The sequence below is a fragment of the Petromyzon marinus genome, chromosome 31 (genome assembly GCF_048934315.1).
Source record: "Petromyzon marinus isolate PM22_M1 ecotype Great Lakes invasive population chromosome 31, UKy_Petmar_22M1.pri1.0, whole genome shotgun sequence".
Classification (NCBI taxonomy): domain Eukaryota; kingdom Metazoa; phylum Chordata; class Hyperoartia; order Petromyzontiformes; family Petromyzontidae; genus Petromyzon; species Petromyzon marinus.
Genome location: NC_133697.1, coordinates 6,203,935 through 6,221,069, shown reverse-complemented (window position 1 = coordinate 6,221,069; position 17,135 = coordinate 6,203,935). Strand labels below are relative to the sequence as shown.

The following is a 17,135-nucleotide window of genomic DNA, read 5'->3' as shown; positions in this document are numbered from 1 at the left end:
TAGACCCATCAGATGAAATATCGACATCGAGGTTTGTTAAAATAAACAGGCAAGCACAGCCCACCCAAACACCTAAAACTCGTTTCACACATCCCAACGAGTCACTGGACAAAAGCATAAGTTGGGAGCACCTAAGGTGGCAAAAATTAGGTGGTGCCAATTTATATTGCCAATATAAGTGAATATACGTCAATGACCAAATCACCCAGAATATGCCCTCCTGTGTGTATTACTCATTTATTTCAACTGCACGCACTTCACTTGAAGCTTTCGTGACTTCAGGAATCCATACTCTTTGGTTCTTTCGGTAAAGTCACATAGGTAGAAATAAAATAAAATAAAGCACGACGTTTCGATCGCGACACAAGCGTGATGACGGTCGCTTGTGTTGTGATGGAAACGTCGTGATTTATTTAATTTCATTTCTACCCACGTGACTTTACCGAAAGAACCAAAGAGTATGCATGCACTTGCCTAGCCTGACGAGGAGTTGCTCATCATTAACATAATGTTTAAACAATGTTCCCACCCCTACCCACCTCCAATGTTATCCCGATTGCTTTATTGGCATCCCATTGTGAGACAAGGTCTCCATTCGGAACTCTCGCAGAGCAGTAACTCGCCTACGTGCATAGTGCAGAGCTACCTCTGACGTCTCTTGAAGTGACCTCTAGTCTGTACAGTAGAGGGCAGCACATTGCCACTCAAATGAATGCCCGTCCATGACAGCCAAACAATACATTCATATGTATAGCCAAATTAAGCAACACAATTCAATTTACCGTGATGGGTTTTCTTTGCGTGCAAAATCATTGGTCGACTCACTACGCTAGGGACCTGGCTGAATCACAACATTGTCTGCACGTATATACAAATCTCTGCGAAAGTCTACGTTGCCTTTATGAAAGTCTCCGGTTTAAACGCAGGCGGCTGCCGAGACCCACGTTCCATCTCAGCGCTAACAGCTCAGCGCTGAGCCACAAGCGGTCAACCTCGAGCTTTTTGGAGTAAACACCCTGATGCTTGTCACCACTGCAGGGGATTTTGAAAGATCACCAAAACCTTCACGGTGCGAAGCAATGGAAGACCAACGTAGTAATTGAACAAGAGTTTTCATCTTTATTCTTAGCTCTTTCGGTAAAGTCACGTTGAAGGGAAACAATAAAGTAATAAAATAATAAAAAATATATAAAACAATAAAAATTCTCACGACGTTTCGACCATAACACAAACGGTCGTCATCAGGTTTGTTGGTTCGCATTAATTTATTTATTTTAAAACGGTGTCTTTATTTATTTATAAAAACCGTCAGCGCCACGCGCAGCGATTTGGCAGTTTATTTAGAAGGACTAGTCCATCTATGTTCTGAAAAGAGGGGGGAGATGAAAAATTAATGTATGCTGATCTGAAAGCCACTGTAAGCGTAAACAATCAATTAAGACCTGAAATGGTTTATCAAATCTTTCCAATGATTGCTAAGCCAGAATCCATCTTCTCGGTTGAAATTGTCTCTGTGCTTGTATATGTGGATAGCCTCATGAACGAATCTCTCATGTTAGCCAGATGGCTTACAAAGAACCTCTGTCTTGGAAAAGTCAATGTCATGTGAGCCTACTGAATTATAACAATGATCTGCCATGGCCGAGGTGTTGGTCCTACCGTGTTTAAGGTCTGAACACAAAGCAGATTACACCCTGTTAAATATGGTTGACAAAGGAAAACACACATCAGCCAGTGATGTTTCGCCTGTTTCTACTGTCTATGGGGAAATAGGGTCAGATTTACGACAGGGTTGTAAAAGCAGGAAACAACTGTACTTGGAAAACTTACTCTGACCCAACTGTTGCATTGTCACAATACAATTAAAGGCACAAAAGCAAACAAACAAGGACAGAAAAAAGCTCCCCACAGAAATTTCAGCCTTTTGGGGCATGCTTGTGTTGTTAGCGAGCAAACTAAAACTAACCCATTTTTTTATATTTTGCCAGGTAAGGCCCACTGCGCAGTATAGCTATTTTTCAGAAGCTGGTCACAAATAATAGCTCAACGAAGTGACTTATGATCACGTGGAAATTTATATCAGCCAAATGCTCTAAACGCATGTTTATTTTCAAAAACTGGACCCAGAGAAAAATCCACACGACCATGGGGAGAACATGCAGACTCCAAATATATGCAGGCGTCAGGGTCAGGATCAAACCCACAACCTCCTCCGTACCAGGCGAGGTAGTTAACATCTCGCCACTGTGGCACCAGCAACTGTGACTGCCAAACAAAGCCAAAGAGCCCCCATGTATAGCCTTAACAGACTGTCAGGGCAAGTGCTGTTAATGAGCACCTATGAAGGACCGGCATGGTACACGAGGGGGTGGGAGGACAACACCATGCCCGGCTGCCTTTGTCCGCCCAGTGGCGAGGTTTATTTAACACACCACACCAGGTACTCATTTGAGTCGGCCTAGGGGAGGCCCAGGACTGGAACAGATAATCATCCCTGGCGTTGGCCACGACAACAACCACCATTCGTCACTAAGTGGCGGCGGCCTCACCACGGCGCTTGTGCCAGGCTATGTGCACTTTAAGGTGTTGGCTACAACAATCGCCATTCGCCACTAAGTGGCGGTGACGTCACCACGACGCTTGTGCCAGGCCATGTGCACCTTGAGGCCACGTCAAGTGTTGAACGCCCGCTGGCAGGAGGTCACGGGCAAGACCCAGGTGCCACGGGTCGATTGACTGAGATGACTGAGATGACTAGCTGATGCACCACCTGTGCCCCCTACTGTGTTGGCTACACACACACAAGCACAGACGCACGCACTCACCTGCGGCTGAGCCGCGCCGTCAAACGGGAGAACATGTTGCCGGAGGCACTGCTTCCCCGGGCGCCGTCACGCGTGGCACGGGAGAGGCCGCCGGTGCCATCGCCGGGCTCTGCGGCGCCGCCAGCGTTGGCATTGCCGGTGGTGGTGCGCCGGTCGCGCACCTGCCCGCCATGGAAGGTGCTGCGCGTGGCCATCCCGCGCGGAAAGTAGTTCCGGTTGTCGCCGGCGCCGCCAGCACTCACGCTGTGCGATGACGGCGAAGCACGTCCGCTCTGTGCCGCCCTGCCGGTGCCGCGGGAAGAATGGGGTGGGGGGTGGGTTAGGGAGGGGGAGGGGAAGAAAACGTGAAAATAACAAAAACGATAACGACAGCGAAGACAACAAAACAACAGCACCCACACACACACTTACCCACTCGCTCACCATACTGCAGGTCACAACATTCTTCTCTCGCACGTCTCCACTTTAGATTCCCCTCCCATCACCTCTTTTCCCATCACCTCGCTTGACCTTGCTCAATTCTAGAAACGTATCGACTCTTTTCTATCACACATTCAAATTGTGCTGTTTATTGCTGGCGGCTTGGCATTTCGTGCCTTTACTCAGCAATGTTGATGAAAATAAAAAAACATACGGCCTCAAGATTAGATTTTTCGTACGGCACGTGTTTCAGCATTAGCGAGTCTGATGCCAGCATATTCTGCTTCTATAGCGTCCAGAAGCACACTTAACCACGTACCCGATGCCACATTGAGGTTCGTTTTCATGCAGGAATGGCCGATTACTCGGGACGTTACGATTGCACCACTCTTCCCCCCTCCCCTCCCCGAGCGATCTGACGGATTGTCACGATTCAGGTGCTCATAGATTTATCGTTAAAATTTGCGCAAATTGTAATCGGTTGTCGCCCGCACGATTTAACGCGTTAGTCTTGAGCGCGAGGATAAATTTCAATCGATGAATACATCGATGCATCATGGTTAATCTACTGCTGGGAGGCTCCCTACACAAGCCGTTGCCATCTCTCACGGTTGCAAGAATCCATCTGCATTGTAAAAAAACGTTTAGCGCTGACGCACGAGCCGATACCATCGCTCCGTCTCTGCTGTGGAGGATCACTAATGATTTGAAAGGGGTTAATTTTTGATTAGTAGCGACTATCCAAGAAGCTTTAAAGGAGGAAGCAAGGGTTAATCCAAACAGCTCCTATACGTACGCACCTAGGTTATGTACGCCGGGCAGGCATTTCGAGCTTCTCGTAACGAGAAACAAAATATTTGGAAGTTATAATCAAGCAAAAGGCACCATGTAGCACTTGGTTAGCATCGCTGCGTCGATGCATTAAAATGTATGAGAGTGAAATTACTCTCATACATGTCGTGCTAATGTTGCGTGCCCGCTTGACGGTGACATCCAAGTATTTTGTTGTCATCGGTATTAATGAGGTGTTAAGGCTCGTGTGCTGGGACAGCCGGGCGGCATGCACTGGCCTCGGTGCGTTATCTGCCAGGTAATCATTTTCGTTGTTTGGATTGCGTCAATGTAACCGGTGCCGACAATTCCCACAAGGCTGTGCTGCAAGCGAAGGATTCTACAGAGCAGCCAGATAGGAGTCACAGCTGTGGTTGGGGGGTGGGGGGCTTAGCAAAAAGCGTGACACAATATTCCCTCCCCTCCACCTGAGTGATTCAATTTAAATAAACGATTTAAGACCGATGATCGAGAACAGGTTCTTTGTCCGGTCTCATCTGTACTCTCTTTCTCGGTCCAGGGGATGATTTGTCTCGTGTGTTCCATTTCGTTCATTCCAGTAGCCTAAAACAGAGCTTCCTAAAAAATCCATTGCTTGCAACAAACCACAATGTGTCCCATTTAATTTTTACGCTATTTTGTCGTAACTTTCCCAGGATTATCCCAATTTTGCTATCGACATCATATCATGTGACACAGAGCCTTCGTGTTGGAGAACGGCCCGCGGCAGCGGATATCACCGGGCAGCGTGCACAGCGCGTAAAGAGATTGGTGAACGCGGTTCACGGGGACTGGAGTTTGCAAGACCTAACAACATGTCGTCCGCGCAAAATCTGCGCTGGTCTTAAACAGCCCAATCGCACATGCACCAATTGACCCGTGTATTAGTGACCAACCTCGACAATCACGATCGTTTGAGATTCAATGGATTGCGACTGCTTGGCAAATGCCGCCCGGCTCTCACAAGCGTGCGAGGGGAGCGCGGTGGGCAAGAGGAGCAGGGCAGTGGGGGAAGGGCGGCGCGATGGGATGGCGATGATCGCTTACGTGGAGTAAAGCGAGTCGGACACCTCCGAGAGTGTGCCCGGGTGCTCCGATGAGGACAAGGACTTTTGGTGGCGCGTGCGCGCGGACACGACCGTCGGTAAGGGGGCGCCGGCGGCAGGCGAGGAGGAGGAGGAGGAGGTGGTGGTGGAAGAGGCGGCCACGACAGAGGAGGAGGCCCCGCCACCGCGATGCTGCGGAGACTCGGGCGCGCTGTGCCCAAGCAAGCGGCGGGATTTGTTTTTTTTTTTAGCAGCGAGGATGAACGGTGTTAGCCGCGGTGGGAGCAGGGACATGAGACACACATGGGGGGGGGGGGGGTGTCAGGGGGGGTCGGTGAGTCGTCGGTCACGTGAGATGTGGATTAAAAGGCAATGGACGCAAGGGATGGCTGCGGAGTCAGCTGCTGCAGTAGGGGTAAGTGGGTTATGCTGAAAGCCTTAAAGATTATAAAATAGAAACACGACATGATGAGCAAGGGGATGCAGCGATGTAACCAACTCGCGAAAACCTGAAAATGTATTTGCGCACTTTAGCAGCCATAGGCGAGTCAATACTGCTGAAGTACTCCTAATTTTGGTACAATCGTGCGTTTGGCAGTTTCACCTGCCCTGCTGTGTAGAATGCCAATTCTACAGCTTACTTCCAAAGCAGTGAAGAGTGTCTCTGCATACCCCTTTCCATCAGTTGAGAACAGCCTATGGCAATGCATTAGGCAATTTCCGCACAACTTATATTACTTACAACTTGTCCCCGCAACTCTGCGGGGAAACACACCTGCATAATAACATTCTCTTGCATCGTTACCGCAGCCGCGAGTGTACATACGCGAACGTCAAGACGCACGGCGCATATCCGCGCATTTGCAAGCGCATTTAAACATGTACAAAAGAGCACGTGTACATATTTAAAGGCAATTGTTCGAATGCACCGCCGGCGCAAGACTGCTCAAGCGAGAGGGAGGCGCGACGCGGCAGAAGCGACGCCCCCCCCCGCGGAAACTCACCTGTTCTCCTTCCCGTTCTGTATCGAGGACGCGGTCTGGTCCAAAGGTTCATACGGGTTGCGTTGCGAGCGCCACCCTGACGCCGCGTTGTTCTGCAACGGTGCGCACGAGGCAAAACGGCGTCAGGAGCCCTGCGCTATCTCGACCAAGGCACCCGCCGCGGTGGTCAGTTGCGACACGCGACATGCGCGTACATGCGTGCGTGTCAGCAGTTCCGACGACACCGCTAGGTGACGTGACGAACCACGGTCGGCAAAGCGTGCACGACAGACAGAGAGAGAGGGTCGAGCTGCATGCGTCGCTCTCCAGAGCCCAGGGCTTAATGTGAATTACAGCTTACAATTGGCTCGATGACCTCTGGCGGATGCTCTGGTGCACGATGTAAGCGGTCACCGTAGTGAAACCCGACCTGGCTGACGGTGCTTTATAAGCGTGTCCCCATCCTTCCCCCCCCCGCCCCGTATCTCGCCGTCTCAGACCCGACCGCCCTGAATGCGTCCAATCGTTTGGGATCTCGGAAGTTAATCTGGGAGGTTGCGGTGCCTGGTTAGCGCTTGGATTGAAGCGAACACCTGGGAATAACCAGATGTCGTAGGCTTGGGCTTGCGAGGTGGCAGCACACAACAGCAGTACAACGATAGATTATTGAATACATCTGTGCGGAGCTCTGAATTTTTATCCCTTCATTTATTCTCTCAAAGGTACTCCAGGGTCTGTCCGCATGCCATACAATGCCAGTGGAGCCGGACCCTTTTGATAATAATGATTCGTCTCGCGGCGTAGCGACACTTTCCTGGGTAAACCAAGGGCAAATTTCTCCAATGCACTTTCGGGATGTTGCACCGCGCGTTGTTACGGCACGATGTCCGACGTTTTGTTGCACCTGCTGGGAGCTTCTTCAAATACTGAAAGCAAAACGTCGGACATCTGTGTCTATCCATAAAATATCTATAGCGTCTTCAGAGCATTCAAAACTGCCTCGTCCGCACAGTGCTCGGCCACTAGAAACAGAGCTTCTCAATCAACTCCACTCGCTTCCAGTGCAACAAGGCGTGCTCTACACATGAGTGTGCGCTGTTACCAAACGCACACTCATGCTGGGTCAAACGGCATATTTAGTATCTGCCGTCTCATTCTACGTCCCATCTCGCAACCTCCGGTCTGCCTGAAGAGGCGTCCTCATAATCGTTCTCAAGCCCTGTGTCGTGTCTCGAACCAGACGATGCGAACGTCGCTTCTCTGTCGCGGCTACCGTCGTCTAAACTTCACTCCCCCCACCACTCCTCTCTCACAGCGCCACAAATCGGCGCCGGTGTTCGTCCTTCTGCCGGAGAACTTTACAGACCTTTTCTCCTCCTTTAATTAAATTCCCTGACGCCACCGAAACGTCCTTTCAAGTTCAACTCCGCGCATGCTATACGTTTTAACAATGCGCTATACACGTTGCTTCACGATGAGCGAAGGACGCGGAACGATGGGCGGTACAACCCGGTAACCCGTCTTGAGGGCTACACAGCACGGCGACCGCGGAAAACCCGGCGGCGCGTTGCCACCCTGGGAGCGCTTACGGACGATGACGGCGTGGAGCCCTTTTTCCGCGGAGGGTTCTCCAAACGGCCCGCGTTGGACGGGTCGAACACCGCCGCCGGGCTGGGCGGTGTCCGCTCCGCCTTCCCCGAGCCGCCGCCGGCTGCCTTGCGACTGTCGTCACCGTCGTTGCCGGCGGTGGACGGGCGCTTTCCAAACGCCGGGCCGGAGGACGGGCCGCCTGAGGTGGGACACGCATAGGTTGAAGGCCGTCGCCACCGCCACCACCGCTTAGGGTTGGAAACCAGCGAAGGAGTTCCCCCCCCCCCCCGTCCACCCTCCGAGATCTACTTGCGTAGGGGGATAGGCTCAGCGAGGGTTCATGTACAGGTGCAGCACTGCAATAGCTCGCTCACGCCACCATTAGCAGACTGTTCTCCCCGCAGTCGCTTGCATTTTTATCCGGGTCTTCCGGTTTTTTCCCTCCACATTACAAAACATGCATTTAGAGTATCCATGGCCTGCTCTTCCAAAATGGCCTGCCCTCCTGGATGGGGTGACAATACCCACACGTTATTCCACCACACGCAAGCTTCCGTTTTACTAATTGTGATGTACCATTTATACACTTGCCACTTATGTTAGCAGTGAATGAAAATGTAACCCAAGTCACTGTGTTTGTAGCGCAATGCGCCAACCACTACACCGCCATTCCCTCAGATAAAAATAAAAAGGACTGGAGATCCCTTTATAGCCTTAACAGACTGTTGAGCAAATTTTATGGTTTGGCATGGCTAGCACCACTCCTGGCCACCTTTGTTTCCCTAGTGGTGATGTTTACACATCACATCAGGTACTCACTTAACGCTAAATCGATCTGGGGGGGGGGGTCCAGGAACGGTTAAAATAACTGTCGCTGATGACGGCCATGAGCGAGAATCAATCGCAGTGCGCTAACCACTGTGCCACCATTTTAACACGCTCGCACACACGCAAACACACACACACAGACAACTCCAGTGCCTTGTGATCGTAAACGATCCCATGACACGCCTTGTAAGACCACCCTACTGTGAGCTGGCGCCTTGGTCAAACTACCACGCTCCTCCTCAAACCACCGCCGTCATAAACCAGACAAGGCGTCCCTTGAGAAGGGGCGGGGGGGGGAGTAGTAATTCAACAGAGCCTCCTTGAACGAAGTCCATTATTAAGAGGAACCCACTCAACGCAAAGGACACGAAATTTTCGCTACGATTCCCGCTCCTCTATCTCGATAATAAAATCAAGAGTTTCATTGAGCCTTTCCCTTTCACGAGGAAGAAGATGCGCGTTGTGAAAGAAAAACGGTGCAAAAACAGGACAAGTAAAATGCTTTGAAAGAGAGAATAACGGTGACATTGCAAAACGAATAAGAATAACGTTGTAAGATAAAGATGTGATGTATAATCCGTGATCGTCTGTGGGAGGGAGTTGCATCGTTCAGATCAATGAAACAACAATCATCATCAGTTAGTGTCTATCCACTGCTGGATTTAGTCCTCCCCATGCCATCATCATAACGAGCTTTGATAAAATCCACTATTTGATGGAGGCCTCCCCAAACTGTCACCATGCCTTAAAATTCTGTGATGCCACAATCCACCTCATGCCTACCCATGAAATTAACTTCACTGTGTAACAATTTTTTGTTGTTGTTCCTGGGTAGTAAGTGTTATATCCTAATTGCGTATGCCTCAAAAGTACATAAAATGGCAATTATTCCCCACAAACTTTGCTTTTGTGACCAGGACAGTGATATTTTGAAATTTACCTATTTTTCAATGAGAAAACAGGCGAATTTGTGTCTTTTCGTTCACATCAAGTCAGAAAAAACAACATATGAATAAAAATGTACATGTATTTATACTAAAGTAATACAAAAATAACTACAAAAGATTTAGACACTAAGGCGCACTACCACAGGCGGGACTGGCCACAGCGGGCCGAGTTCTCTGTGCGGAGGAACACCACTGCACATCAAATTGGGCCCCTCATGAAACAATTTGTCAGAGCTGTAGATAAGGAGTCGGCAGCCTTCAAGTACATACCTTCAAGACTTCTTCCCTAAGCTGTCTGAGGAAAAGGTCAAAGCTGGTGTCTTCGTCGGACCACAGATAAAGAAGATCCTGGAGTGCAATAAATTCCCCAAGAAGCTCACTAGTAAGGAGAAAGCGGCCTGGAACAGCTTTGCGCCGCAGTGGTTCGTGGCTTCCTGGGCCATCACAAGATCGAACACTATGTGGAGCTGGTTGAGACTCTGGTGAAGAACTACGGCACAATGGGCTGTAGGATGTCCCTCAAAGTCAATATCCTTGATGCTCATCTTTATAAATTCAAGGAGAACATGGGAGCGTACTCAGAGGAACAAGGCGAGCGCTTCCACCGAGATATACTGGACGTTGCATGCCGCTACCAAGGACAGTATAACGAGAACATGATGGGAGACTACATTTGGGGGCTGATTTGTGAAAGCGATTTACAGTATAATCGTAAATCTCGAAAAACGCCTCACTTCTAAATCTTTTGTAGCCATTTTTGTATTACTTTAGTATAAATACATGTTAATTTTGATTCATATGTTGTTTTTTACCTATTTTCTCATGGAAAATTTACCTATTTTCTCATGGAAAATAGGTAAATTTCAAATGATCACTGTCCTGGTCACGAAAGCAAAGTTTGTGGGGAATAATAGGAACTTTCTATACTTTTTAGGTGTAAGCAATTACGAAATAACACTTACTACCCAGGAACAAAAATTGTGTTACATAGCATTATCAGTGGTCATCCTCCAGGGTGAGTTTTAAACAAATTACTACATATTACTGCAATATTATCACCAGAAACAGTTCTAGGTTGAATATTTTAATCGAGAGACTTTTACTATGTCCAAATTAACAATGAAAACTCCATTTTTCAAATGATACCGAAGACACAAGGTACACAAAGTGTATTTAGTTGACCGTTGTCCACGCTGGAGGCACAGGCGGAGCGCAGTAGCTAGCACACGACACAACTGACTCAGCAAGAGGCGAAGAAAATTCCCAGCCACAGCTAACATTAGCGTTTATTGACATCTGAACTGATGGTGGACCAGACCTTCGACCTCCACCAACCCACACTGACCGTAGGCGGAGGGGGGCCTTCATCCGGCAGTAAAAGGTGAAGGTGCAGCCCTGCAATTTTGCTGGCTCACAGCATTACCTACGGAAGGGCTATCATTCAAGAGAGCTCCAAATCATATATGGCCTACTCTTCTACGCTCAATTGGAAGAGGTGGTGAGATTCCCACACACTTTACCCCGCTGCACGCGACCTGCCGATCGACTAACTGTGGTGCAAGCATTTACACAGCTGGGTGGACAGACGGGGGGGGTATGGAGTGGGGAGATTTAAGAAACCTGAACCAGTTGTTTAACACCGTTGTTTAAACTGCCGGCTGGGAGACGGGCGACCTCTGGATTGCAAGTCCAGTGTGCCGCTAACTGCTACACTGTGCCAGCGTCCCAGCAGTGGACATGCTAAAGTCTACTACGTGCTGAAGCGAAGTGAACCTGTCCTTTGGACGAGTGGCCACAGCTAGTAGCCGAGATAAGAGTAGGAACAACAACAGTCAGGGGAGGAGTAACAACTTCCTGTAAAGATTCTGTTGACAAGAAACCCCGGGGGCCAGGTCACTGCAAGGCACTGGAAGGCAAAAAAAACCCCTAACAAATTTACGATAGTCTGCAACATTATGATTTATTTGCTGTAACTTTGTTATTTTTTTCACCAAGCTCCCTGCACGGGACATAGTGCATTCTTGTAATATAGCTGGTGGTAGAATGTTTTCTAACCCGCGTCAACAAATAAAATCAATAAAAAAAGAGATAAAAAATACAATCACCACTCAACTTTCTTCGTGACAGACTGCAGATTATTATTCATTCTTCAGATCGGTTTGCAAGTGGCCTTTTGAGATAGGCAGTATTGAGCCAAGGGTTGGTGGATCATAGAATTATTCACCTGGATCATCCCTCCCCAACACAATTTGATAAACTGTCAAAATCAACATGGTCAAGAAGAATGACAAGAGATTACAATACCTAGCATCTGACGTATGCCCTTGACCTTTAAAGCCAGATAAATATTTTATATTTCGATTTAAAGCTTTCGTGACTGCAGGGATTCATCTTCTTGGTTCTTTCAGTAAAGTCACGTAGAAGAGAAATAATAAAATAATAAAAATAAAACATAATAAAATTAAATTCTCATGACGTTTCGGTCACAACACAAGTAGCCTTCCTCAGGTGAAGAAACAGAACTGTCGGAAAGACAGCGCTCCAATGAACACTGCTAAGCTTGGCAGCGTATTTTAAGCTGGGTGGGAGAAGCAGAGCGCCTTGACAAAGGAGTTTACATATCAACAGAATAATTTAGCATTGAAGTAGTTGTCTTAATGTGATAGATTAGCAGGATGTTAAAGTCAGAAATTGGCATGTAATTGGGAGATTAGCATGATGTTAGTGTGAGGGATTAGCATGTAACTGGTCACGGAAGAAGCTATGTTAAAGTCAGTTTACATATCAACAGAGGCATTAAATGCCTCTGTTGATATGTAAACTCTGACTCGATCATATTAACACAACTACTTCAATGCTAAATTCTGGAGCGCTGTCTTTCCGACAGTTGTTTCTTCACCTGAGGAAGGCTACTTGTGTTGTGGCCGAAACGCTGTGAGAATTTTATTTTATGTTTTATTTTTATTATTTCCCTTCTACGTGACTTGACTGAAAGAACCAAGAAGATCATATTTTATAGTTGGTTGTTTTTGCTTTTTGACCCAGGTTACCCTTGAAAATAAGATGCATCACCTGATTAATCAAAATAAACTTGAAGCTTAGATGGTTACCCTACTCTGCAACTGAATTCCTAAGTATCTGTTTCATGCACCTGTGCCCAAAGGCCAGAAGCTTATTTTCTATTTGCTTGTTAAAATCCAGTTCTCTGACCTACAAAGATATAAAAATAACTCCTGCCTCAACAGTCACAAAACTAAAACAGAACATCTCCCAAAGTGGGAGCAGTGGCAGTGTCATCGTGCGATGAACCGGGATACCGGTGTTTGATTCGTGGCCACGGCTAACATCAATGGTGAATTATATCTGGACAGGTGCTGAGGTCCCCCTTCAATAACCCACACTGACCAAAATGGTGGCCAAATAACCCCCCATGATCCGCATGGCATCGGGAGGCCCTCATCCAGCAGCAGACTGATAGAAAGCGCTGGAAATGTGTAACACTAATCAGATAATTTCTTCTGCCGATGGCGCTGTAGGCCGGGCATGTGCCAACAATGAGTGTGTCATTGAAAGTGGTTGCACATGTACACCATCACCACCAGCCATCGTCAATCCACTGCTGGTTGAAAGCCTCCGCAAACAGCCACCACCTCTCACGACTATGTACACAAGCGTGACATTACCCCGCTTTCTGTGACGGTGCCCGGGAATGGGTACATGCCGGCCACACTACGTCACTGAACACGGCCGAACGACGTTATACACGCGTGCCACTAGCAGCGTGGCGTACGTTGGCGGTCACGCCGCCCCCGCCCCCCACCCCCTCTCTCACCGTGGCGGTGCTGCTTCTGCGCGGCTGACGAGCTGCGCTGCACCTTGCCGTGCGCCGCCGCCGAGCCCGAGCTGCCGTTGTGCACGTCGCTGCTGGCGCGCGGCTTTATGGAGAGCGACTGCGTGCTGCCCGAATCGCTGCCGTCGCCCTGCGCGGGAGAACCGGCGTTATCACCGTCGACCGAATAACCGGAAGGCCGCGGTGTTTATTTTTTCGTTAAAAACCAAGAACCGCAAGCCATGCATTTTATTGACGTTGACCGGAAAGGAAAGCTATCGAGTTCGTTAACAATAGCTAGTACCGAGAGCTATGCATTTCATTTACGTTAACTACAACTGAAAACTACGCCTTTCATTAGCATTGACTACAACTGAAAGCTATGGGGTTCATTAACAAAACCAGAAGTAAAAACTGCATTAATTTGGGAGAACTAGAAGTAGTGTCCTCAAAATAACAGGGTAATTCAAGTTGGGGGTTTCCCCGGGAACATATATATATTTTAGTTTTAACAAAGTGAAGTTATTTCCATTTAGACCACACTAAAACCCATTTTGCACCTTGTAATGATATTTTTTATAATTAAGAAGGTTAATAAACATCACCGAACCACAAAAAAATCACGAGCCAATTTTGAAACGTGCAATGCAATAGTGCAGTCGTTACAATGCAGCACCCAACTGGGACTGCGTGATTTTTCAGATGTATGTTATATGTACGTTTAACTTCTTTCGTACCGTACATAGCCAACCGTGCTAATCAAAGGTTTATGCGCGAGTCCGCATTGCATTGTACACCATTCAGTTTTTGAGCTTTCCGGAGCGAGATTATCAAATGTTTGTTGCAATTTTAACATTTTCAGGGGACATGGTATAGACACCAACGTTACATTAAGGACACAATGTAGAATGGAAAGCGAAGCATTCCGTTACAACGGGAACTAGGAGGGCAACGTGATTTTGTCAGAAGTAGAACAGGACTGGAAATAAAAGTACAACCTATTTAAAGAACAATAAAATACTAATATAACATTATTGCACGGTTGAGGCCACAACACGGAGTAACAGTTTAACTGTACGTCACAGCTACGACGTGTTAATGCATTTTTCAAACGTACAAATATTAAAATCTCATCTTGCAATCAATGTCGATAGGCCTACTCACTTTTATGATGAGACAATCTGATTGCTTAACTATAGGTGGAACTAAAACTTATATTATATAATAATTATCATGCATTATCCCTACCGTTATTGATCGTGAGCGGAAATTGAACTCGGGTCGCCAGGTTCACAGCGGATTGCACCAACCACTTCACTACTGCCCCCCCACAAGGTTCAATATACACAGCCAAGGAAAACTTTGCACCTACCAAAGTACTGGGCGTGTGCGTGTGCACACGCGCGTCAGGCTACGCAAACAACCTCTACAGCATCACGGCGGCGTTTTGAGATACCGCTGCAGTTAGACGCGACACAAATCTAAAAACTTGCATCTTGTTTTCCATGGAGATGGCAAGGGTGGCTTGTGGGTGGCTTGATAATGGACGTACGCGTTTAGCCTCGCTTTACGCGGTAGGTGCGTTCAAACAACAGGGCGCGCGCGGACAAAGCGAAACCGCACGACAGAGCTGCCTGCCGAGTAGCGTGTACAGTACAGGACACACACACGGTGCCGTCCCACGCACCGACCGCATAACCCCATGCAAGTGAATTTAAACCACACAGTAGAGGGAAGTTTGGATAGAAAAAGGTTGGCCGCATATACGGTGAAATGACACAAACCAAACCCACGTAAGGTGAGGGAAACCTCTATCAGAGCACTGAGCCAGTACTGCTAGGATCGCGCATTAAAATCTGGGTATCAGCCGCCCGTGACAAACAGCGTTCTCATGAGTAGTCAAAAGTCAAAGTGATTTCCTGCTCAAATGAGAATTTAGGCGGTGCTCATATTCTGTTCACAAACCTCAGCCAGTTGGGTAAATTCCACATTCCTATGGCGTAGGCTAGGCAATCCACAGGAATCCCACGGTTGACCTCCCCACAAAGGAGCATTCATTGAATCAACTCCAGAGGGATGATGAGCCTAGTCAAAAGCCCAACCAGGATTTGAACTCAGACGCTCACTCTAAAGCGTAGCCAGCAGGCCAATTTAATGCAGCGAGTTGATGATTTTAGCTGGGTCACCAATAACTGCTTAAAAATCATATAGTTAAAAGCGTAGCGTGCATTATTTCCAGTTCTTATTAATGTTTTGGTGGGATTGCCATGCAACAGAAACTCTTTGCAGGGCCAATAAAAGTGTTTCACCGAGTGTAGCTTAGCAGGCCTGTTCGGGCACTCTCTCTTGAGTTCGTGTACTGGCAGAAGGTAGTTTAACAATCCTCGCTACAAGGTTTCAAAATGTAAACATCTTCATCTCATATGATGCCAACAACACAACTGCCATACAAATGGGAGCATGAAAACAATAACGAAATCAACTTCTACAGCACCAATAAGTGACTAGCAGGTGGCAGTAAAAATGCCAACAAGTGTGTGTGCGCATTTTCAAGCGAGCACGGGAGAGCATTTGTATACGAGTGTGTGCGTGCGAGTATGCATGGAGGGGGTGTGTGCACCAGGCATGGTTGCTGGCTACCCACGCTCTCGTATGCCGTGCCGGCCTTCTACAGTATGTCAGGACTATACGGGGGACCTTTGTCTATGGGAGCATGCGTGGGAGTCCATGTGCGTGTGTGCGCGTGTGCCGAAGTATGCGGGCATGGGTACGAGCGCGAGCGTGAGCATGCGAGCGAGCAAGGGTAGGCCAAGGCCAGTCGGGTAAATCCTCACCATTTCCTGCTTGCGTCCCAGGAGCAGATACGTGGCCGTGATGTCATCATACTTCATCTCCGAGAGCGACTTGGTGATCTTTTCCCGCGCGAAGCCCATTCCCACCATGAAATCTGCGGAGACCAAGAGTGGTTCTCTCAACGACGCCGTCAAACGCCAAGGCCCCGGGCGGGGGTTATTATGGGGCGTTCGGGCTGCGCAGAGGTTACACAGTGGGCAGTGTAAGTATTGCCAAATTCAGATATTTTGTCACTAATGTTTTGCCAACCTTTAGATTTCCTGAGTGATAACAATCTGCCAAGAGACTCGCGACAAAATTATCTCACGAGTTTTCTGGCACAAGGACATTACGCAGCTTTAGGAGCAATTCCAAACATGCATTAAGCAACCTGTATCAGTTCACTACGTTTTAACACTTGACAAATGGTTTAGCAGTGACAAATTGTGATGACTACATGATCCATCGAGTGCCATCTAGCAATTTGGATTATTGTTTTTAGGTTCATTTGGCGACTTTCCACTCTGAAGCGGAGTTGGCGACGGTGACCTTGGCGTTGGCGCCGCCGATGGGGGGGGAGACTTGCCTATCCGCTTCGTGTCACCGATGTCCAGCGAGGGCTCCAGGTACGGCTTCAGCTCGTCATCCTCGTGGCCCACGTTCATCCAGCGGTCCTTCATGATTTGCTGGAGAGAAAAAAAGGCAAAAGCATAATGACGGGGCAGTGGACCCAATCTTCTCCCCATCTATGGACCCAGGTGTACTGAGGCCGGGCCTCAGTCCGCGGAGTTATCATACCCCCCACAGCCCCCCCCACTCCCTCCATGTAGTCTATGCCTTATACACAGGGCTCTTGTTTTGTTATAAAAAATAAATTTTAAAAACAATGACAATACTACAGACAACTTATAGACCGTGTCACTCTATTACGCCTGTCAAAGTGAAGTGCCTTAGATAACGTCTGTACAGGCCTTGTTTCTAGCTGTTTTCCACGGGTGATAATA

General features: G+C 48.1%; 1 protein-coding gene across 4 annotated transcripts in view; it reads right to left on the bottom strand.

The window, feature by feature from the left end:
- Positions 1–17,135, bottom strand: part of LOC116947720 (MAP/microtubule affinity-regulating kinase 3-like) — a 53,840-nt gene that overhangs the window by 10,543 nt on the left and 26,162 nt on the right. For 3 of the 4 annotated variants that reach the window (XM_032963756.2, XM_032963757.2, XM_032963758.2), the window contains exons 10-16: positions 16,718–16,817; positions 16,134–16,246; positions 13,303–13,450; positions 7,695–7,894; positions 6,127–6,218; positions 5,124–5,333; positions 2,826–3,107 (exon numbers count right to left, since the gene is read on the bottom strand). In XM_032963756.2, the coding sequence (XP_032819647.1) occupies positions 2,826–3,107; positions 5,124–5,333; positions 6,127–6,218; positions 7,695–7,894; positions 13,303–13,450; positions 16,134–16,246; positions 16,718–16,817 (1,145 nt within the window). The remainder of the gene's footprint in view (positions 1–2,825; positions 3,108–5,123; positions 5,334–6,126; positions 6,219–7,694; positions 7,895–13,302; positions 13,451–16,133; positions 16,247–16,717; positions 16,818–17,135) is intronic. The other variant, XM_032963759.2, reaches the window with a different exon arrangement.